Genomic DNA, 25233 nt, shown 5'->3' with positions numbered 1-25233 from the left:
CAGCTCAGGTTGGTTTGCTAATCAGAGTGAACCGTAATTGTCCCATGGCTTCCCATATGTCCTGACTTGGCAGCTCTGAGCACAGGTCTCACAAGTCATGAATGGCACAAGTGAACCCTTGTTCAAGCATGATCCTCCCAGGAGTAGTTAATATTCTTGAGATAGTATTTCTTCCAAAATTGATTTACAGATTCAAGGCACCCTTTTTCAAAATCTCAGTAATATTCTTGCAAAAATTGACAGGCTGATCAAAAAAGTCACATAAAAATGCAAAGACCCAGAATAGACAAAACAATTTTTCAAAATAAAAACAAAATTGAAGGACTGTCTTAGCTTGTTTTCTGTTGCTAAGATAGAATACCTGAGGCTGGGTAACCTACTTTTAAAATATGTTTATTTAGCTCAAGGTTTTGTAGGCTGAAATGTACAAGAAGCATGCTGCCAGTATCTGCTCAGCTTCTGGTGGGGGCCACATGGTAGATCAAAACATCTCAAAGAAAGTCAAAGGGGAAGTGGACACATGCAAAGAGATAAAACTAAAGGAGTGTCCTGCCATTGTAACAACCCATGCTCCTGAGAGCTAATTCATTTCCATGAGAACTAACAGAGTCTCATTGGAGCGAAAACTCACTCACTACTAAGAGAACACAATCAAATTATTCATGAAAGATCTGCTCCCATGACCCAAACACCTCCCACTAGGCTCCACCTCCTGACATGGGTACATTGGAGGTCAAAGTTCAGCATGAGCTTTGATGAGGAAAAATAAAGCATATCCAAACCACAGCAAGGACTCACATTTTCTGATTTCAAAACTTGCTATGAAGCTATGGTAATCACAACAGCATGGTACTGAGATAAACATATAGATCAATAGAATAGAATTGAGACTCCACAGATAATCCCTCACACTTATAGTCAATTGATCTTTGACAAGGATGTCAAAACAATTCAATGGCAAAAGAACAATCTTTAAAAAAAATATAGTGCTGGGGAAACTAGGTATTCACATACAAAAGAATAAAGCTGAACCTTCATCTCACACCATACGAAAAATCAACTCGCATGTTATAAAGACTTAAATGTAAGAGCTAAAGCTATAAAACTCTCGGACAAAAGGTGTAAATCTTTATGATCTGGATTAGACAATGGTTTCTGAGACATGACACTTAAAGCTCAAGTAACCAAAAAGTTAAATATATTAGACTTTTTGAAAATAATAAAAACTTTTTGTGTTTCAAAGTATAATATCAGTAAAGTGAAAAACTTCCATATAAGAGAAGAAAGTATTCGCAAATCAATCATGTATCTGACAAAGGCCTGGTATCTAGAATATATAAAGAAGTCTTACCATTCAAAAATAAAGGAAAATAACACAATTTAAATGTGGGTAAATGATTTGAATATATATTCCTTTTTTTATTCTTGCTATTTTTTTAAAAATAATTTCAACTTTTATGTTAAATTTAGAGGCTAAATATGCAGGCTTTTTTGTTTGTTTGTTTTGTCTTTTGTTTTTGAGATAGACTTTCGCTCTTGTTGCCCAGACTGGAGTTCAATGGCACTATTGGCGTGATCTTGGCTCACTGCAACCTCTGCCTCCCAGGATCAAGTGATTCTCCTGCCTCAGCCTCTCGAGTAGCTGGGATTACAGGCATATACCACCACACCCAGCCAACTTTGTATTTTTAGTAGAAATTGAGTTTCTCCATGTTGGTCAGGCTGGTCTCCAACTCCAACCTCAGGTGATCCACCTGGCTCAGCCTCCCAAAGTGCTGGGATTACAGGGCCACCATGCCTGGCCAATATGCAGGCTTTTTGCAAGGGTATACTGTTTGGGTTACAATTGATCCCATTGGGTTACAATTGATCCCATCATCCAGGGTACTGAACATAGAACTCAATGGTTAGTTTTTCAACCTTTGTCCCTTCCCTTTCTCCTCTCTAGTAATCCCCAGTGTCTATAGTTGCTGTCTTTATGTCCATGTAATACCTACTGTTTAACTCCCACTTATAAGTGAGAACATGCAGTATTTTGTTTTCTGTTCCTTTGTTAATTTGCTTAGGATAATGGCCTCCACGATGTCTATGTTGCTACAAAGTAAAGTATTTTGTTCTTTTTTATGACTGTGTGGTATTCCATGGTGTATATGTACTACATTTTCTTTCCTTTATAAATTACCTAGTCTCGGGTATGTCTTTATAGAAGCATGAGAATGGACCAATACAGGTGAATTCCCATTTTCCTCCTTGAATTAAAACTCAAAGTTGATATTTATGCACTATCTTGCTATTTCCAAGTGGTTGAGGCATGCTAAAAGCCTCTAATTTGCCATCTTGCAAAACAAACAAACAAAACAAATAGTTCTCCAAAGACCATAGACAAAATGGTAAATATACATATAAAAAGATGTTCAATATCATTAGTCATTAGGAAGATGCAAGTCAAAACCATCATAGATACCACTTCAAACCCACTAGGATGACAATAATCAATGAAAAACCAGTTTGGGTAAGAATATGAAGAAACTGTCACTCTTATATACTGTAGGTAGCAAATTGAAATGAGGCAGCCACTTTCGAAAACAGTTTGGCAGTTCTTTAAAATGCTAAATATAGGGTTTTCATGTAGCTCAACAACTCTACTCTTAGATACACACCAAAGATAATTAAAATATATTTCCCAGTCAATAATTCATATACACATTTATAGCACTGTTATTTATAATAATCAAAAGGTGGAACAACCCAAATGTTTATCAAATGATGTATACGTAAGCAAAGTGTGTTATGTCAATAAAAAGGAATATTATTCACCCACAGAAAACAATTAAGTCATGATTCAAAACACAACATGAATAAACCTTGAAAACATACTAAGTAAAACAAAGTCACAAAAGGCAACACATAGTATGCTTCCATTTCTATAAAATGTCCAAAATAGGCAGATCCACAAAGATCAATACAAGATTAGTAGTTGCCAGCAACTGGGGGAAGGGGGAAAGGAGAGTAACTGCAAATAGGTGTAAATAGGCAAATCCACAAAGATCAATACAAGATTAGTAGTTGCCAGCAACTGGGGGAAGGGGGAAAGGAGAGTGACTGCAAATAGGTGTGAATTTTCTTTTTGCTTTGATGAGTATGCTTTGCAATTACACAGTAGAGATGGTTGTACAATCTTGTGGAGATACTGAATATAATTAAATTATGTACTCGAAATAGGGAATTTAAAAAAATGCATTTGTAAAAGAAAAAAAGAGGTTTAGTCTAGGATCAGGGATGTGTGTCAGTACTGCCATGAACAATAGAGAGCCACACAAGCCACACACTGCTATGAAGTGGTGGTAGGTAGAAGAGGTCACACTTCTTGGGGGTGGCCTTTTATGCTCCTTGGAATAATAGGCATGGCTTAGAGGACCTCACCTTCATCAAATGTGTCCCATTTCCTAGGTAGATCTGCTGATATTCAATGAGCCATGCAGCCTTCTCTCTTGTATGTCGGTGGTGTCTAATGAGGAATGCCAAAGTGTCTCCACTTCCCAATGGTCTTGATTTTTTTCTTTTACACCATGGAAACTTTGTTTAATCTTAGGGATAGGGATTGGGGAGAAAATTCCAAGAATAACTAAAGTTTGGTTCAAACTATTTTAACCGATTCAAAGAGATAAGGATTAAAAATAAGTTTTTTCTTGTATATCTGAGTTTGTTGACTGAGAGTCATACTTTATACTTTTCCTTGGAAACTTAAGTTTCTTCCTTAGATTGTTACAAAAGATGCATAAAAAGTTAGTAAAACCAAAGATCTCCTTTTGCAATTATAGCTATTAGTACTATGTAAAACAAAAACAAAATCTTTTGATAAGGAGAACTCATTCTTGACTCTGCTATTTATTCAACAAAATTTCCTGTTTAATCACCTAGTTGTCAGTCAATTCAATTAAAATCAAATTCTATTTAATAAATTGTGTTCCACCTGTCTCTTCATGTCTCCTCTTTCCCCGATAAATCCTTTGACCACTTTGCCTTTCCCTCCCGGCTGCCCTCTTGCTGTGTTTACTCCCAATCCATCTCTGTGTTAAGTATCAATCCAGGAGTCGCCTCACCAGGGCTGTTTCCTTTTCACTTGCATGGCTTTGGTGCCTATGTTATAATAATCAGAGACAAAGAACTCGTGTCTGCCCACAGAGAGCTTATTAAAATATTAGAACTTATTTTGTCCAATCCTTGTCTTTCTGGTGTGTATATTCTTTAGGCCTTGGCCATCCTGTCCCACATAGAGACTGCCATCATAATCAGAAACAGAAACTTAGCTTCTGCATCTTTTGTCCCTTCCAGATGATCTTTAACACGTTCTGCAAAGCCAACAACAGTCCTCTTGGTCATCAAGCCTCACATTTCAAACCTTTTGAATGTTTAAAAGGTTGTGCTTAAATGTGTGATATTTGCTGTCATTAGACAACTATATTTTTGACCTTTTATTGCATTGGTTCCATCTTATCAATGATCATTGTTTCAATATTAGGAATTGATACCCAAAGTCTTAAGAGTATGTGACAGAGGAAAATTTAAACATTCAGAAAGATTCCTCATGAAGCAACAAATTAGCTTTTCATATACAATATTTGAGTCCTAGGTTTTTGACAGGTTACTGGATTCCACTTCTCAGACCTGTGTTTCCCAAAACAACACAAAACTATTTCCCTCACCTGGGCAGGTTGCTTTAGAGAGAAAGCAAAATCAGAGCTCTGCAGGCAAGAATTAGGCAGGAGTGTAATCCACTTTCCCATAAAGGAATAACCTTCTGTCTTCAGAAATGAGGCATGTTTTACACATTTATGCATTATTATTGGTTAATTTCTCAAGTCATAGATAGGTAACAAATTATAAAAGTTGAAGGTTCCAATCTTGGTTAGTGGTAATTACTTCCAGAGAATATTGCTTGCCTCCCTGATTGTTAACTGCAGTTGTGAATTTACTCCTGGGCCTCCCGTGAACCTTCTCCTCATTTGTATGGTGCATATATTTCACTCAGGCTCAAAGGCTTCTGCAGTCACTCTTACTAATTTATAAAATTGGTTCACCTACAATTTTGAGTCTAAAGAGGGAAAATGGCTTGCACTGCTCCCAGGGAGAGAAGATGAATACAGGTAAAGTGAGTCCCTGAGTGATAATAATGACAACCACACTATGATTTATTAGGAACTTACTATATATCAAGCATTGATGGTATATCTTTCAATTTTATTATCATTCATGTTCTTTCTATATGTTACTGCCCTGTGGAATGATGAGGAGATTGAGCTTCAGGGAGTGGGGATAAGGAAGTCAGATCGTTGAGCCATTTATCATTTCTGGATCTTCAGGCTTACTTAAACCTGTCTTTCGGGGTTTGAAGTTAAGCCCCTGCCCCAACTTCCTTCTCCATCCTCCCATGTCCATTCAAAGATGCAGATTAGATCGAGGGAAATTTCTCTTAATAAGGCAGGATCTTTATTTCATGAGTGCTTTCTGAGTATATCTAATGCTTAAGCAAAACATAGCAAAGTCTTTGTAACTTACCCAAATTTTTGTGAAATGCCTGATTTAATGAACTTTTCCAAAGAATTATGGTTTCAAGTACAAACAATAATACTGCTTACATAAGGAGGAGAATGGCTAGCCCAAATTGTATGCCCTATTATAAAAATCTCATTAGTAACTGACAGTGTTCATTTGTCATGTGCTTATCCCATGTGTGCATGCTAACTGTTGCTCAAAATGGTCTGTTTGACTTTTCTTCAGGGAAGATGAACATTTTCCCTGTTTATGGGATGCACTTACTGAAAACGTCATGTACTAATTTCAATTATTCAAATTTAGAATAGATGGAACATGTGTCAATGAATTATGCTGTCGAATTATAACAGCCAATATTTGTGAAAGAACAACATCCCACACAGACACCCTCTTTTCTTTTGAGAAAGGCCCACCAAGCCTGGATCCCATAAGTATTCTAGTCTCAGGAAAGAGAATAGTAGGAAATAGATTGTATGTTTTTTTCCTCTTGGGGGAGGGTTAAGATGAGATGTAAGAAGGTGGGTGGGGAAGAGCTCCCAGGTGGGAAGCCACATGTGGCATTTCTCCTGCTCCATTTTCTAAGTTGATATCAAATATGGGGCCAACAAATGACCTTCGACCCAACTTCATTTATAATCTCTTGGGAATTGTGCATTTGCTGTGTCCTCCCAATCTCATGCATTTACTTCCTTAAACTTCTGTCTCTGTAAAGGACTCAATGCAGCTAAGAGAATAGCTATTTAAAGGGCATGGACCATGCCACCCTTCATTTTATCCCTGCCTATTAGCACAGCGAAGGAATACTGGAGCCTTTCCAACTATCTGCGAACATGTGAATGTCTTGTTCTGGGTTATTTACTTTTCGATTGTCTCCAGATTTTAGAATAGGGGTGGTAAGAACTCTAAAAGCAGAGTCAGGACACATCTTTGAGCACAGAGAGTTGGAAAGTGTATTTTCATGAAACACTTTCTAAAGAGCTCACAGAGATTAAAGAGTTCACCAAGATTTTGGACAGGAGTTTGAAATTTACTTAATTATTTCCAAGAACAAGGCTGGAGGGAAAACAGCCTTGGTGGGGATTTGCCAAGCTGGGTTTGAACCTGGCTGCACTTGTTTGGGTCCTTGAGGCATCCTTCTCCTCTCTGTAAAATCAGGGAATTTAACTACTATCATTTCACCTCAAGATAAATTCAGGGATCAAGAAAATTCCATTGTTTCACAAAACACAATTTCTTGGAACTTCCAGCTAAAAAGGGAGTAGAGAAAGGAGGGCAAATATATTGCTCCAAAGGGAGGGTGATATGTTTTGTGGCACTGGGTGGAGGAGGCCCTGTGAGCTGTGCTGTTGCCTGGAATCCACTCTCTAAATGGCTGCTCCACTGTCATCTCCCATGCATGTTCCTGATAGGGATTTCCAGACATGTTGCCACCACCAGCATCCTTCTCTTAGGGAAGGGTGGGTTCTTGTCACCAGGAGGCACAGGACCTCAAGAGAAGCACCATGAAACCAGGTAACTTGCAACTACTATAGGAAACAGGAGGTGACTTAGAGTAATTCTGAGGCAGGAGAGAGGAAGCAAAGTGAGGGGACAGGAGATAGAATGTAGATGTCTTCACTACCTATGCATTACTTTTAAAGGAAACATGGCCCGTGAATCCATCCTTGTGAGGAACAGCCAACCCTCTGCCATTTAGGCAAGGCCACTTAGATTAAGAATTAAAAATCATATTTCAGCAGTTTTCTGTTTCCTATGATAAAGCTAATTTTCAAAATATTACATTTTATTTCAAACTCATAGTTTCTATGTATTATATGAGGAATTGTATTAAACATAATTATATTTGAGCTTCATTTCCGCCATCATGCTTTTAGCACCTCTACTCTTAAGATCTCTGCAACACTCAGATCTATGTTAACCAAACGTGAACTTGTGGCTTCAGTCCAGGGTCTCAGTCTGCCTGCAGGGGCATGGTAGGAGCTGCAATGCTTCCAAGAAAAATGTACACCAAGCAGAATAATGTGATAAAAGCAATCTCTGACACCATTTTCTCTTTGACTTTATAAAAAAAATCATATCTATTTTATAAAAAATAAACCAAGAATAATTTTAGAATAGTTTCATATTACTTTAAGGGAAATTTCCACTTAGACTAAATATCCATAATTGTGCAGTCAGTTACATTCAATCCTTTCTGCTATTTTCCCCAAATGGGACTTGAGGAGATACTTTAAATGAAAAATTACATCATATATTTCAAATAGGTCGAGAAAGGTATTTGAAGTCATATTTCAACTTATTGTTTAAAGCAAGTGAATGAAAGGAGGAGGACCTGGATACACAAGCATTTTGTGAGACCATCTAAATATCAAAACATATATTACCAAGATTACAACTGTTCAGGAACAAAAAGGCAAGAAATAAAATTATGGTATGACACTATTAATTCCATTCACTTTCTAAACTCACAGCCAAACATAGGTTATTCATGTAATGCTTTAAAATTTTAATTTTTCATTGCTTAATAAAAAAATAAGTAATTTGGAGGTTAAAACAGTTTAATCTTTATAACATGCTTCACTAGTTCATCTATTTATATAGTTTTATTAATTTTTGGCCGCATATTAAGTGGGCTTTTTCAGCTTTTTGGTCAACTGAGAAATATATATAAAATAACTATACACATATACATTTATGTATACATATGTGTATATATGAGATATAGAAATACATACATACACGATTTTTTTTCCTTTTTTAATGGGATCATGACTATTCAAAGATGGCTTTCACTAAACAGGGTGGTCTTCCTGGGTCAAGCTTCTTATCTTTGTGTTCATGCTGCCTGACAGCCGTTCATTCAAGAAAAACCTTGTTTTATGCAAAGAAGCATGGAATACGGTGTGTCGGAGAGAGGGTAAGTATAATACAACTCAATGCATCATTCATCCGCTCAACCTGATACCAACGCTTTGTAAACAGAAAGCCTAATTGACCTTCCTTGTCACGTATTTCCTGTTGCCCATGGAAATATTTCTAAAAGTGCTTTAATACATCCTCATGCCCTGTCCTGGCCACCATTCAAAAGGCCTGAAGATTAAACAGGAGTGTTATGAGGTTTCCCCAGGAGGAAGTGGTCTGCACTTCAGTCTGACGAAACTCACTCCTTTGAGCAGTGGCTATTGCTTAGCACCTCTGGGGAGACAGCACACTTGGAGGCGATACAAAGAAAAACGCCACTAAATTGTCTCCTCAACGGTAGGATTTATTTCAATGCTCACATACAATTGAATGAGACAAACTATTTACATAAAACATAAGTACAAAAAATATAATACAATTTATACTGTACATAATCAGGATTCCCTCGTTTTATTCCCCACACAAACGGCAGCTAGAGATGGTAAGAAGGGGGTTGCTAGGAAAGGGTGACTGCGTACTCAGCAGTGCTGAGGATAGATCTTCAGAATGCTTTTTCATAAAGATGATGAACAGGGTTGAGATACAGAAACTGGCAATGCACCAAGAGCAGTAAGAGAGCACAACATATTCACTCCTGTAATAATAGCTACGTTTTTCTTTCTTATAAACGTGTTCGTTTCTCAAAGTTGAGGCTTGGAGCAGGTGTGAGTTGACTTCCACTGGTTGGTTAGGTAACCTCCACCCACCCCTACTCCGACTTCCATAGTTGATCCAATGTAGCAGGTGATGAGCTTCCAGTTGCCACAATTGGTGTCTTAAGCTGATTTCAGAAAACACCGTATCTGTCAGGTGTCATTAAGCAACGATCTGCGATACAGACCTAGACAGCTCTCAGGAAGCATTGAAAATCATTGAATTGATGGACAGGAAAGATAGAAGTCACGACCATTAGAAATTTCTATTGCGTACCTCTAACAAGAAGGTTTTGAAGACTATCAATCGTTCAAATGTAAAGATGGAAAGAAAGTGTGGTGTGCCCATGGCCCCCTTAGGAAGGACCCAGCAATCCACAAGTGTTCTAGCAGAGCAACCCAAGATCCATTTTCTCATTCAAACAAAGGGGAAATGTAAAGTTGTCTCATTGTTTTAAAAAGCTAAATTGTAATTAAGATACATTGTCTTTCAAAATTAAATTTAAGATCAGTAACTTGTCTGCAGCTTGTCTGCAAGCTTACCAAGGGCTGAAATTGGCTTTAGAGAAGGTTAACAAAAAAAAAAAAAGAAAGAATCTCAAATAAGTTTATTTTGTGTCACAAAACAGCCAACAGCAAATTAACACAGAATGAGGCATTTAACATTTGATAACATCTTTAAAAGTCACATCAAGCTGCATAGCACAAAAGTTTTGCTATGCACTTTTGAAGAATCCAACATTGGACCAAGTTTGTGCATTTTCTTGCCGATGATGTAGAATCTCAGTGGTGAAACTAGGTGGTTGGGTTAAAGGTTCATACTGTGCTTTGTTTCAAAGTGCAGAAGTTCAGCTTGCTTTTGGCCAACAGTCACAGTACAAGAGAAAAGCAATCAACTTCAGTAGAGATAATACTAATACTTTTCTTAACCCAAATTAAGAGTGACAACGTTTGTGAACTTGTGAAGCAGTTTTGATATGAACTTAAAAATAATCAGGCAATGTTGTAGGTGGTTCTCATTCCGTGCTCACTGTATCTATGCCAGTTGTCACCAGCCTGTGTCTGATATTCCTCTATCTATGGACTTGCCTGAAGATAAACAGAAACGAAAACCTCTACCTTCTACAGGCATCATGTTGACATTCTTATTACAGAACAAACGCTATCATGTTTTTTTGGAACATGTAAAAATTAAAGTGATGTTAGTTTCTAGAAGGCTAATACTGAGGTCACCTCTCTTCTGAGCATATACTGTACTTATTCTGGTTCTACATCCCCAATGAGGGCAAAAATCACATCTGAAGATGATGTGCTTCTCGATCATTTTCTATTCCTGAGTTCAAAGAGGTATAGGAGAATAATTTTCTTTAAGGTAAATCCAATCAATCTTCTGCTTCTAATTGGACCAATAGTATCCATATGAAATGATAAATGATCATCTTAAACAAGGCACTAGCAACTTTTTCTAGGAAATTAAATTATCCACACTAACAGAGAGGGGAGAAAATGATGTTCTCATTTTAGCAACATGATAGAATAGTTCTGATTTTTCAGAGTCCAGATTTTGCTCTCAGCTTGTATTTATCTAACATTTGAATCATTTTTTACCGCCATTCATCTAACATTTGGACCATTTGGCATTAAATTGCAAAAGGCTGAGAAAGAACAGGATCACATTTGAACTACTGGCCCCAGATTTTAGAGCAAATATGAAGGGGTGGAATAAATTTTCTTGACTGACAGTTTAAGAAGCACAAAAGAGTGATTTTCTACCTCCTCTTTCCTCCTTCCAGGTCTGAAAGTACCCTTGACTAGTTCCTGCCATTGCACCAACACAGTAAAACATGTTTGCTTGAGCAAGAATTGATACTGACTCCGATTGCAGGGAGTAAGCCTTTCTATGGCAGATATGATCTAATATGATCTATCAAAAAGACTGTGTTTTGAGACAGCTTTCACTAGGAACTGTACATTTTGTGCCAGGCTCTGAATTTGGTTTTGAGAATGCTCTATGTCACTTGCAATGTGAACTCTATTTTCAAAAGAGGATAGGATTCTCTTCCTCATGCTTCTGTAACACGTACCACATTTCTGATAATGCAACAGGTGACCACTGAATATACCTCTGATCTATCTGCTAAAACAATGTGTACAATGCATCTTTAATATAAGTCCGCAGGAAAGCAGTATGAAAGAGTCAGTTTAGAAATCATCACCAGCAGTTCAACATTACATCTTGTTTACCTTTTCTATCACCAAACGAGAAAAGCAGCAAGGATTAAAGCAACATATTTTCCTTTGCTTTATTAGGTTAACAAGCAAGGATTAAAGCAACATATTTTCCTTTGCTTTATTAGGTTAACAGAGCACATAACCTTGGCTCAGTATTTGTAGAGTTAAAAAAATATTTAAATCAATTATAATTAATGACCTCAATAGGTGAGAATAGCAGAAATACATTTCACGATGATCCCCTGTCTCCAAATATTTTATCGTACATCGTGCATGGCATTCCCTTTTGTGCATTTCGTAGGTCAAAGTGAACATTTTTCTATGTTCTCCCATTTCACCCACTGCCCAAAGAAGTAAGGGGCTCAAATGGCATCTAGTGTATGACAAGATAAGCATAGGTAATTACAGATAACCACAGGTAATCAAACATCGGCAATGTTGTATCAACATGCTTCCCCGAGAACACCAGGAAGTGATGAAGAAGTTAGGATGAACGAATGGGCTAGGCATGGCCGAGGCCATCTGTAAACTCCAGTTTGTACCATATCGTAAGTGGTGAAGAATTTGCATACAGTTAAGGTTATTAATACCGTCATAGACATTGATTATTGGAGGTGTGGGGCTTAAGCACAGCCCTGCCACGTGGAAAATGGTCAGGCAGTTGCAGTTTATTTTATCAACCACTGGTACCTGTTGCCTCTGGTTCTGTGTTCCAGAGCCATCTCTTGAGATAGAAATGCTGAGGTCAGTGGAGTTACCCCCAACGCCACATACAAGAAAACCCCATTGAAATGTAAACGACACCCGGAGCCTAAAGAAAGCTGATGGCCCAGGGACAACGTTGATGACTAAATATCTTGACAGTATTGGGGAAATATTTATGATTTATTCTAAAAGCAAAAGGAACACTGCAAATAAGCAAATGAATATTTGTAAATTCAAATGCCAACAAGGCTGTGTTTAGACAAAATGATTAGCTAAGTATAGACTTGATATATGTTTAAGGTAAAATTCCCTTTGATATTCGATTATATGCTAATGGATCCTCTTAGAGGGCCACTTGGGGACATGGAGAATGTTATTGAGACTTTGCTTTTTTTTTTTTTTTTTTTTTTTTGAGACATGGTCTCTCTCTGTCACCCAGGTTGGAGTGCAGTGATATGATCTCAGCTCAGTGCAACCTCAACCTCCAGGGCTCAAATGATCCTCCAGCCTCAGCCTCCCAAGAAACTGGGACCACAGGCGTGCACCACGATGGCTGGCTAATTTTTTGCATATTTTGTAGAGACAGGGTTTCACCATGTTGCCCAGGCTAGTCTCAAACTCCTGAGCTCAGGTGATCCGCCCACCGTGTCCTCCCAAAGTGCTGGGATTATAGGCATGAGCCAGGGCACCCAGCCTTTGTCCATGACTTTGACAGCATGACTCACTAATTCTACCAGAGACTCCAGTGGGAACACTCAGCAAAATAGGCTCTGACTCCCACAATTTCCATCCTTTTGCAGATGAATGAGGAAGAAAGGACGCCCTTGACTAAAACTGTGGCACTCAGGGCAGTTGATCCTGGCAGAGTCCAAGGGTCAGACCCATGGACCTGTGAAGTGGGCCACCGTTTCTGGGAACTGTCCATAGCACTCACAGAGGTAACCAGGTCCCACCTTTCATGTCACCTACTTATCCAACTGTTTCCTTCATTTGCTTCTTTTCTATTTGCCATCACCTGTGACCCGATGGGGCCAGACCCCTGGTTCATCCCAGACCATATGCACATATGAATGGACTCTCCCTAGGGACAGAGGTTTCTCCCCGGCAGGGATGCCCTCACCTTCATTCAATGTTCATCATCTCTTTTCAATTCTTTTAGAACCTCAGCCCCACACAAACACATTAAATGCTCTTTATTTCCCTCAAATATGAATGCTAACTCTAGCGAGAGTCTACTTGAACAGGCTTAGGGAAACATCTTTACACATATGAGGAAGCTGAGATGCCTCATATAAGTCACAAAAAGCAGCAGCATAGAAATATGCTCGGAGTGGAATGGGGAGTTCTGGAAGGAATGCCATGAGTCTGAAGACTGTGGCTCTTCCGTGCGGTGGAGCCTGACCATGTGCCCCCGAGTTCCTTAGAATTCACTAAGTCCATATCATTCAGAGGTTACAAAATCCCAGTTTTCACCAAAGTCACATGTCCCTGGAGCTAAAGGAAGCCCACATGTTGTACAGTGTACAGAAATTCTGTTCTCCTTCCTGTAAACTGTCAGTACACTGTAAAATCAATATTAGATGGTGATGAGTCTAGCCTCAAGAAAGGACCCTGAATAGCACTGGGAGTCACTTTCAAAGAATTTAAATGTAAGACTAAAGCCAGCTTCCTCATGAAAACCAGCCAATCTCCAACTGTATTCAGAAATAACTTTAGAAGTTAAATAGTGATTAATGTCATTTTACATCAGGTGCAGACAGGTGTAGCTTAAAACTATTTGTTGCTTTTTGTTCCACTTGTACCAAAAAAAAAAAAAAAAAAAGAAAAAGAAAAAGAATAAGGGAAGAATTAAAGAAGAAAGAAGAAAAGAAGGCAGGAAGGCAGGAAGGAAGAACAAAAGGAGGGAATGAAGGACAAAAACAAAGATAAAGAGAGATTGAAAAGGTCATTCAGGAATTTAAAATGTGAACCACAAAGTTTCACCAGGACTCCCAAACAGCCCAGTCCTAAGGAAGAGCGGCTTTATGAAGGAGGTTCCAACACAGGGGAGAGATCGCACTGTGAAAGCCCAACGTGGAAGGGTTCACTCATTAAGCGTGGAGTATGGAGCCAGAACACGTGAACGGGAGCTACACAGTGATGGAGAAACACAACTTATTCCACAGCTGGTAAAAATACTTAGAATATACCTGAAATTATCTAAACACTTGCTATTCTGTCAAATAAAAGAGAGAAAGAAAGGAAGAGAGAGAAACAATGTTCCTGTGAACAATGTGGTAGGAAACAAAAATGGGATTCTTTTGCAATGCTAATTTCAAAGGTTTATATTATTAACAACACGAAGATCCTGTAGCGAGGGAGGGTGTTTTCCCAAGTCACTGCAAAATATTCATTAAAGACCAGCTTCGATGGCATTTAGAAACCATTTCCCATCAATTCCAGTGAAGTATTCTTGAAATATTAGAATTCTCTTTCCCAGGGAAAATAAAATGTCCCTTTAAGCTTACAAAATATTAGGGAAGAAGACTAAAAAATAACTAAAATGTGCTACATAGTGATTTTTTTTTTCTTACAAGAAAGTGATGAGATGAGTTGAAATACCTGATGAAAATCCAACCTAGGAACAATTAGAGAACAAGCTGGCTAGATTTCCCCTACTGAGTATGGGCTTTGATCATGTGTATATAGACAGAAGACTCTGACATATGAGGAATGCGTGAGAGGCAACATGAAGTCCCCACTGCAAAGACCCTGAATGTCATTTACTTGCAATCCAAAAGAACTTACAGAGCCCACCTGCCATTTCAATACCGTGTCATTTCTGTAAATTTGGGTATATTTATATTTTGAACTCAACAATATTCATTATTAAACATAGAATTCTTCTAACACTTTCTGAAATTGTTTCTTTAAATTGGAAACTAGGGTAAGGGTAAAAGCACATATGCTAATAAAATTCTGTGTTCCTTAGTACCCCTACTATATATTTTTTCATAGATCTGAAGGTTCATTTGTCAGTAAGAACACATTTCCATGTCTACCCAGGACTTTATCACATGCTCAGAGGCATCAGATGAACTTTTTCAGTCGTGTTATTATTTTCAATATTTATTCAACTAACTGCCATATGTTATGTATCAGTTGTTTGTGAGAAACGTATATATTTTTTTCCGGGGACCTCTGTGAATGGTGTTATCACACTCTTAAATGCTTATCGATGATCAATGATGAGACCACAGGGATCCCAAAAACCCTTACTTCCAGCTATCCTGACTTTCCAAGGTGCATCTTGAAATGCTGTTGCCTCCATGCAGGGAGAGGCGAGGGTGGATGGACTGGGTGGGTGGGAAGGCAGCACTGAAATAAAAGAAAAGGCACCAGAGCTGAGCATCTCCTGCTCCCCTGGCCTGGAGGCAGCAAGTAACAGCAGAAACTGGGGGTACCACTTCGTATGGACTTGGTGGACTCCAGAAAGCCAGCTTTACATGGCATTAATGCTCTTGGTAGGGGCTGATTGCCCACACATTGGTTATATAAAACATTATCATTAATATCAGTTCTTTCAATATTCTCTATAACATAAAAAAGTTGCTTTTAGTTATAATTTAGTATTTTCAATACTTTCACTAACTGACATCATAAATGTTCAAGACTTTTCTTTGCAGGGAGAGAGGAGGTGTGGAGTCTATCCAAACGCTAAGTAAGTGGTTGGTTATTTTACAGACTGGCTCTTCAGGACATTACTATGGACCAGACGGGTGGGCTTCCAGGTCAACAGCATGGCAAGGAACTTCCTAGAATGCCATGAAATCCAAAAGTCAGAATAAGGGGAGTTTTGCAGCAACCTGCAGAACACATCCACGCTTCCTTGCGCCTGCGCCTCTGCTCCGCTCCCTCCACCAGCAATGGCACAGAAACTGCATCAGGAGCAAGGTGAGATGCCTCACAGTCAACTGTAACCTCTGCAGATGTGGGCCAGGTAGAATTCCTGCGCTTCCCAGGCAAGATGAAAACACACAAGCTGCTTCCAAGAATCCCATAGCTTTATCCAGATTTGGGAAGTTGGGCGATCCATGGTGAATAATTGTTTGGCCACATTCTTTTTCTTCATGTTTTGAAATATTATGGACCTAAGCACTTCTTGTGGAGGGAGCAGGTCTTTCAGAAAAAGTGCCTATTTTCTTGAATTAAAACATCATGAAGATTTACACCCCAAAGCAAGAAGACATTCATATTTCTAAAGACTCCTTCCAATGTGGGTGGCACATTTATAAAATAAAGCTCAAAAAACAAACCAAGGGACTTATCAGAAAAATAGGATGAACACAATTAAAAACTTCACACCCTGACTCATTCAACAACGGTCAAGATTTTCACGATGTCCTATTTCAATTTTTGTTGCTTTTAAAACTGTGTATTTTTGGCAGCAATGGGACACTCTGGTGGCTTGAAATGCACTTGAAATGTATCCAAACTTCAACTCTGAAGCCTCAGAAACATGGGCAGTCATGGGGCACAGGCCTTGAGGAACTGGGGATTTACAAGAAGCCAAAAACATAAGAACTGTTAGTACTCATCATAATTATTGAGATCTGTAAAGTAGGCGTTAGAATAGGTCTTCCCAGTGAGATGTGGGTTGAAGTATTTGTTTCTTTCCTCTAGGATCAAGTTGTTTTTGTTAAATGCCTGGAAAATATATTAAAAAAAAAAACAGGTTTAAGAATGCTAAGTAAACGAGGATGACTATTATGTTGAATTTGAGCTCTCTGCTAAGGCTCCATTATTTTAAAATATGTTTTCTTATTTATTTGCTTCCCCAGATGATTTGCCTCATGGAGGACTTGCCTAATTACCAGAATAAGGTTGGCAGTTTGTGATATCTTCTGGTGAAGTTTTCAACTTTAGCTATGAAGTTACGAAGAGAAGCAGGGGGTTAGAAAACCCAATTCTAAATCTCTAGAAAACCTAAAACTCTAATGATTTCAAATTCACAGACAGTTTGAATGTAACTGAATATATGTAACTGAATTCATATTCATATAACTGAATAGATATGTAAGTAGCTTTCAGATGACCGTGGGTGCGTACATTTATCAGAGACCTTGATGGAACTTATTTAAGTAAGGGCATCAGGTTTCAAATGCCTTAATTGCTTTTCATCCTGAACTTGTTAGAAGGTGATCACTGTAGCCATTTTCTGTGCATAGTCATTAAAGTCACCTGCAGTTTCAAAGAGCCTCAACTGAGCCAGATAGAAGATCTATATGGAGAGGAATAAAATGAAGATGAAGGAGGGTGCCCAGAGGCCATCTGTCCAGGATTAGTCTGGGCAAAGTATCAGAAAAATGTTCTGGCAGGATTCATTAAAGACTGGGCAGCTGTCTGTGCCTTCAAGGTCCTTTACCTTCATGGCAGAAACATTTCTGATTATCTTAAAAATGGCTGTTGAATCTTCAGTGGGAACACAGGACTGGGTAAATTGCCTTCTGATGCCCGTAGTAACAGTGACCAGAGACAAGATGATGTGTTGGAATCACGCTCAGAGGAACCCTTTCCTTAAGATCCAAATGTTTGTTTTGAAAGCTCTTGTTCATGGAAGAAGCTCGTGCTCCTCTTCTAGCTTCCTCCCTACTCTAGGGGCTCATTTCTGAGAGGCTAGGAAGGGCCTGTTATTAATTCCTGGTGTCCATTCCCCAGATCTACCATCTGGGTAAGCGGGGAGATGCTCATGGCTTGTGGATCTTGGTTTAAGCAGGGTCCAAGGGGAAAAGTTAATTGGCGTGTCTCCATCCAGGTGGTGGAAAATAGAGGCCATGTGGCTGAGAGGAGACAAGTATGGACATTGTGGCTCCTGGGACATAAGGTCTCCCAGCCACCTGAAGTCGCAAGGGCTAAAGATAGTCCTTATTCTCACAGAGGGAGAAAATTCGATTTCAAAGGAAACCACCACAGGAGAGAAAAGGCATCAAAATACTCCCTCCGAGTGTCATGGGAAACCAGGCACCTAGCAGGAATATCAAAATTTACTTACACTTAGCTCAGGAGATTTCCCTTCGTTCATGTGGGTAATAAGGGAGGTTGGGTGCAATGGACAGAAGCCTTTGACATCTTTCCAGCTACACCCTCACCTCTGTGTACACGCAGTTAGAACAAAGCCTCAGATTCTTTAGGACATTTAAACCTCACAACAGCAATACAGGAGCATGTACTCTCATATCCATTTTAAAGATAAAGAAACTAAGGTTCAAAGAAGTAAGTAACTTGTACTCTGAACCATAATGCGAAGTGCCTCAAGTAAAAACCACATTTATTTTCCTAGGCACTGTTCAAAGCATTTTAGATAAATGACCCCATTTAATTCTCATTATCTCCAGTTTATAGAGGAGAAAATGGTGGCTGAGTGAATGAAAAGAACTAGCACAGGTTTACCCAGGTATACTTGATGTCCACCCATGAGCCAGGCCTGTGAGGTTCTAAGCTGATACCCACCCCACTTCCTTCTCAGAATGTGAAGGGAACTAACCATTTACTCTAAACTCCCGGGTCACATCCTGGATTAATTACTCGTGGGGGAAATTAAGAACACACATCACCCAACGCCAGGTACAGCAATTTTACATTATGCAGAGTTGAAAAGCCTTTACTCTGCTTGAACATTATTTAAAGATCGTTTTTATAATAATAAAGGCAGGGTCCACCCGCCTTCTGTGCACACCTTCAGTGCACACCACTGTCGCTGCCGACTCCTTACCTTGATGGCCTCCACCGAGTCGTACTTGTCCAGTTTGTTGATGTGGTTGGTTATGCTGGTATTAAGGGGGGCGGGTGAGACGGGGTGGATGACAGTCGCATCGTGGGATTGCTGCTGGTACCGCTGGCAGTAGGTGTAGACGAGCAGGGTGAGGAGGCAGCCAAGGATGGAGCTGCTCAGCCCCACGGCGATCATGTGGAACATGTTGAACTCTAGGGAGACAGGAGCAAAGTGATGCCACACGTGAAAAGAACATCCTGCCTAGCTACTCCCAATGCTAGGATGAAAAGAGAAAGTCAAAATGAAAAGCCTCGTCCCCATTCCCAAATTAAAGAAACCATCATTCTTAAGTATTTTGTTGGAAACGTCGTGACCATCAAGAAACTTCTCCAGAGCGAGCACAGGATTCTTTTTTTTTTTTTTTTTTTTTTTTTTTTTCAGATGGAGTTTCACCCTTGTTGCCCAGGCTGGAGTGCAATGGCGTGATTTCAGCTCACCACAACCTCCACCTCCTGGGTTCAAGTGATTCTCTTGCCTCAGCCCCCCGAGTAGCTGGGATTACAGACATGTGCCACCACACCCAGCTAATTTTGTATTTTTAATAGAGACTGGGTTTCTCCATGTTGGTCAGGGTAGTCTCAAACTCCAACCTCAGGTGATCCGCCAGTCTCGGCCTCTCAAAGTGTTGGGATTACAGGCAGGAGCCACCGTGCCAGGTGGAGCACAGGGTATTTTAAATTCATTCTCTTACGGATGATAGTCCTTTGGAGTGACCTTAAACTTTAATACACTGCCAGAAGCATTTTTTTTTATTTAAAGGTTTGCACAACAGTGTTCTTCTGCTTCAAGTTCAGCCTAATCCGTGGTGTGCAGGGTTTCTGCAGAAAAGGTTATTCGTGCTCCTCAATGGGTTGGGCCCCCCTGTGTGCAGCAGGGCTGTGTCCCGAAAACAAGGGAGAAGCAGCTACTCTCCCAACCTACTGCTCATCTGCAACCCAGACTGCTTTTAGCCCTCTCTCCATTTCATCCTATTTAAAATGTTTTCTATTCACATAAACTCACACAGTTTCCATGATATTTTTTGAGTATGAATATGTACACATTAGAAAGTGCAAAAGGGTCTACAGGAAAAATAAATCCTTTTCTACAGGTAACTATTATAAGCACTTTCTCCTGTGCCCTTCCAGAGACACTCGGCACACACGTGTGCTGTGTGTGTGGTGTGAATACTCTCCTGTGTGCCACTTTTTCTCACTTATGTTGTATTTTGAAGGTCTTGTCAAGAAAATGGTTGACTAAAGAGAAATAAGGGATTTGTGTTCAATCAATAAAATATGATCTTTTAAATAGTCATGAAATGACCTTCTTTTCTCCAATGTTTTCCTATTTAATGGCATCTCTTCTGTTTCATTATTTTCCTGGAGTTATGAATACAAAGCATTCAGAAAATTTGCCAGCATGGACTTATATCTCTAAAATAGGATTGGCTCAAGTGACATCAAGGCACCATACCAAGACCTGTGTTATGTCTGAGAAAACAACAAAGACAACAGATATTCCTTGTGTGTGTTGGTGAAATACTACTGTTAAAGTTTCAAGCCTTTCCAGAAAGGAAGGCAGCATCTGGGCAGTGCCACAGCGCTGGGTTTCGGGAGAACTGGGTGAAGCAGAACAGGGCCTTATCTTCCTCTGTGTTGTCGGAACCAAGTGGCTGCTGCCCATGGGGTGCTGGCCTCATGTGCCACCTGCTCAGAGCACATCCTGAGGACACCAGCTTTCCCCCAGGGTGTCTCCACACACCACCAGGGTGAGGGGCGGTGTCACCAATACCTTCCCTGACCTGTCAACCCTGCACCCAGAGGGACAATTGGAGCTATGTGCTGAGCATCACTGCAATGCTGGCAAGTCTGCCTGGCTACAGAGCAAGGTTTTCCAGGCTCTAGAGATAATGAGAAGAGCCTGCGGGTTTGCCCCTGAACCCAGAGTCTGTGTGCATCTTAACCACCCCAGTCTCCTCCCCAGGGATTTTCTGAGCCACCTTCCGTGTGCTCATGATCCTCACCACCCGGAAGGGACTCCACCCTGCCAATGCTGACCCATGGGGCTCTAACACTTGGTGTCAAAAGGAGGGACACTGTTCACTGAGTGCCCACCAGACCTAGGCCTACGGGGCTCTGTTTGAGTACTTCCTGAACCTCATGTAACCCTCCAGTGGCTGAGAGGCCCCAGGGAAGCTGAACCTACAGTCAGGAGATGCCATCAAAGCCTCACCTGTGATACGTGGCAGAGGTTGGATATCTCTCTTTGTCCCTAAACCCTGAACTTTTCCCTCTAAGCTGTGCTCCTTGGCTGCTCCAGATGTGTTCCAGGACTTTGGAGCTGGATCTGCCCCCTTGGGTACATGGACACTATGAAGGGAGGCTGCCTTCCCTCTGACTCGCCGTCAGGCAGAACTCACAAGACAGTCCTGATCACTGAAGTCCCAGTGGACAATGCGGTTCCTAGCACAGGCACCCAATGTAGTCAGCACTAAGGGCTGGATCATCCCGGACGACAGCACTAGAACATTCCACAAGCATCACCCACTCCCTGACAATCACCTCAGTTTTTCACTCGCAGCTTAGTTGGTCAATGGTTTCAGAATCTTTGGCCTTTCTTGACTCTGTGATGAAGCCTCTAGGGCTGTAGAACCACCAAACTGTGACAGCCGGATAAAGCATACAGGAGGCATTCCACCAGCAGCCACTGGGACTCTAACTGTAACACTGACGCTGTACTTAGATAAGCAAGAGCTGATTTCACACAAGTTCTTACTTCTCTGTATTTCGGCTGCTAGCGCTCTCCAGGGTCAATGCCTTGTACCGAAGGAAATACTTCCTGCTGCACTGATAACTCATGTTTCATTATAACACAGGGAAGATGCATAATGGTCTCCATATGCAGATACTGTGTCACTAGTCAAATGAATCATTCCAGCAGGTGCCTGGGAAGGGCTGGGGCCAGCTGACATCTTTATGATGATTATATAGTCTTTGTGTCTCATGCAACTAAAAATAGCTCTCTAAGATGAAAAATTTCAGTGGAAGCACATTTTTCTGCATGGGGAAAGTAGTGCCCATTAAACCTCCTCTGAATGTGCTTACTGTAGTTCTTTCCTTTGAATATGATTTTCTGCTGTTGATTTTGATCAGTAAAGATGGAATACAGACCAACTACCTTGTTGGTTCAATTGGCTAATTTCCTGTACAAAGTTTGATTGATTTTCCAACAAAATGAAAACGAAATAAAGATGCCTATGTTGTCAAAACATCCTTGCTAGGTAACTGTTTTCAACGATTAGCCCTACAATAAGATTCATCTAAACTGCCTATGCCATTGTGCCAGTGCCAGTGCCAGCAGCCTAAAGATCTAAACAAAACAAAACAAAACAAAACAAAACCATTCTGAATATCTCAGAGAAGTTCCACTTCCTGTGATTTAACCAATAGCATCTCAAGGCTTGTGCAGCCATTAGGCACAGCTGGTTCAGACACACAGAAGTAGTATTTTAGGGTGGGGATGGGCTTTGCACAAGGTTCTCCTGGGTTCTCAAGGCCCTTGAAGGTCTTTCACAGGGTAACTCAGGCTCAGCGGGAGGAAAGTGAACTGCACATGTCTAGCAGCAGGCACAAATATCTAGCCAGCTCTGCTGAGGCATCAGCTGTTTGAGCCTCAGGCTCTCTATGGCCTCCCTGAGAATGGGAACGCTTATAAACTCTGCTCCACTCTTGACCTACACTGTCCTTGATGACAGCAGAGTCATGGACCCTGGGTGTTGTCCAAGAGTGTTACTTAACCAGGGCTACTGTGGCTCGAGCTTCCTGAGTACTTATTGCCTATGAGTACTTATTGTCAGGGCTCTTTTCCTATGGTGCTTTGGGTTCAAAACTCACACTGGATCCCACTGGCTAAATTCCATGTGTGCACTTGGGCCAGTGACATCACCCCTCTGAGCCTCATGGTCTCCATTTATAAAATGCAGATTAAATACATAAGTACTGTTCCTTTTCTATAATTCCCAAGTGCAAAATCTCTGAAAAGTAATGTTTCATCAGTCATCTGGTATTAAAATGTCACTGACCTGACCCATTTTCTGCAGACCTGAGCAGAACTTCTAGGAAGACCCTTAGCATCTGCACTTTTTCAACATCTCACAGCAGCATTGTTAAGGAGATTGGTTGTAGAACAACCCCAGGTCCTGTGCAGGTGTTATGTAATTAGAGTAAAGGCCCTACATACCCTTCTACCATCTAGAAACTGCTGAGTTCCGAAACCCTTCTCTATCTCCAGAGGTGTTACATGAAGAACTGTGGACCCTGGTGCCTACATGAATGCTCCTTGTGAGGACCAAATGGGCTTTGCACCATATTCTTGTCTATAACATGTAAAACAGTGTAGAGCACACAATTATTGATCTAAAAACATTAGAGGGTACTAATTGGCATGATCATTTTTACGTGAACCGGTTGCATATTCATTTTGTTGTTGGATCCCATGTTAGCAACGGCCAGTTAGTGAACTCACCCCACTGACTGAGCTCAGACACCTAACATTGCCCTTCTGAGGCACTGGGGTCTCTGATGATATGATTGCTTGTCAGAGGGCCTGAGACTGCCTGGGTGCCCATCATAAGCTCAACGGTCTTTACAAAACTGACACAGAGCAGGTGTTCAGCAAGGTTTACTGAATGAATGAATGAATGAATGAATGAACTAACAGACTGCTGACTGAGCAGACAGAATGTCACAGATAGTGAGCCCTTTTATTATTTATTTATTTATTTATTTTTGATACAGGGTCTCATTCTGTCACCCAGGCTGGAATGCAGTGGCACGATCTCAGCTCACTGCAACCTCCGCCTCCCAAGTTCAAAGATTCTTCTGCCTCAGCCTCTCCAGTAGCTGGGACTACAGGTGTGTGCCACCATGTCTAACAAAAAATTTTTATATTTTTCGTTAGAGATGGTGTTTCACCATGTTGGCAAGGCTGGTCTCGAACTCCTGACCTCAGGTGATCTGTCTGCCTCGGCCTCCCAAAGTGCTGGGATTACAGGCATGAGCCACTGTGCCCAGCCAGTAAGCTCCTAATCAAGGTAATTGACAATGGTAGTTAGGAATGATACATTCCTGAAACATGCCTATGAAGCTTCAGGTTCCATGTGAACATGTCAGAGGCAATGCCTGTTGGGCTGGGCTCTCTGGGACACCCTGTGGAATGGATTAGGAGAGCAAATGGGAGTCTATCATCATCAGTCACACATGTGGAAGTGAAGGTCTCAATGTAGACACTGGCTTGGATTCCGAAAGGCGGACATGGGCTGTTCCTTGGTTGCTGGACAGCCAACCTCTCTGTCCAGGTATGTTCACAACACCAACAAGTACTTTATGGGTATATGTAAGGCACAGACTGTAAAGTCCAAATTTGTCATGGACTTGAATCAGATAATGTTGTCTTTGACATTCAGGGTGGCAGCGGGTTTGAAAAATTCCTCTAGCACTATGGGTATAACCTTATACCTCATTACAATTTAGTCATTTCAGTGGGTTGCAGATTGGAGGCTAGCTGCCATGGATTTGTTGTATAAATATAAACAAATTGTTTGAATTCTACTTTACTCATGAAACTAGCTATAGTGAATACCGAGACCACTGGTTCATAAAGCTTAGCATCCATCAGAATCACCTGCAGGGTGAATTGAACCACCGACTGCTGGGACCTTCCCAGGGAGGTCCTGATTCTGTGGATCAAGGTGGGTCCTGAGGATCTGCATTTCCATCGAGTTCCCAGGCCATGCTCTTGACGTGGGTCTAGGCACCCCACTTTGAGAACCACCAATCTGCACATCAAATATTGACTATTAGCATTTATGCCATGGTAGAATGCCTGGGATCCATGACTTTCTCCAGTTTTTCATTCTTGGCCAAGAGGCAGAAACATTATAGAAAACATGCAGGAAGGGAAATGATTAGAATATATCAGTATACCCATTACAATTACTTAAAAGGAATAACGTACCTCCACACCTTTTCTCTTCTACGCTACTGGATCTTGCCACAGATACTTCTGGAAAAATAAAAGTCAAATCACAATGTGTAAAAGGTGTTGGGAAGACAGTTCATGTTCATGCTTCATGTATGTTTGTCTAATGATTCTGAATTTCATGTGACACCAAGTTTCAAAAGCCTGATTAATTACCAGAAAAATTCTACTTGTTCGTTTGCTTGTTTTAACCAACATGATATGGATTTGGCCAAATCACCTTGACTGGGGAGAGATAAGATTCATTTATCACAGAAAGATAATGCTATGGTCTCTCGGGTTGAAAGCAGGGAATGT

At 40.5% G+C, this 25233-nt stretch overlaps 1 protein-coding gene across 4 annotated transcripts in view; it reads right to left on the bottom strand.

Moving 5' to 3' along the window:
- Nucleotides 1-8806: 8806 nt before the first annotated feature.
- SEMA5A (semaphorin 5A) overlaps nucleotides 8807-25233 on the bottom strand; it is a 512129-nt gene continuing 495702 nt past the window's right edge. For all 4 annotated transcript variants that reach the window (XM_050794063.1, XM_050794064.1, XM_050794065.1 and 1 more), the window contains 3 exons: nucleotides 24913-24960; nucleotides 18859-19070; nucleotides 8807-16793 (listed from right to left, as the gene is read on the bottom strand). In XM_050794063.1, the coding sequence (XP_050650020.1) occupies nucleotides 16674-16793; nucleotides 18859-19070; nucleotides 24913-24960 (380 nt within the window). In that variant the 3' untranslated portion in view covers nucleotides 8807-16673. The remainder of the gene's footprint in view (nucleotides 16794-18858; nucleotides 19071-24912; nucleotides 24961-25233) is intronic.

Source organism: Macaca thibetana, chromosome 6 (assembly GCF_024542745.1).
Source record: "Macaca thibetana thibetana isolate TM-01 chromosome 6, ASM2454274v1, whole genome shotgun sequence".
Classification (NCBI taxonomy): domain Eukaryota; kingdom Metazoa; phylum Chordata; class Mammalia; order Primates; family Cercopithecidae; genus Macaca; species Macaca thibetana.
The sequence above is the reverse complement of the archived record's forward strand: the minus strand, read 5'-3'. Positions and strand labels throughout refer to the sequence as shown.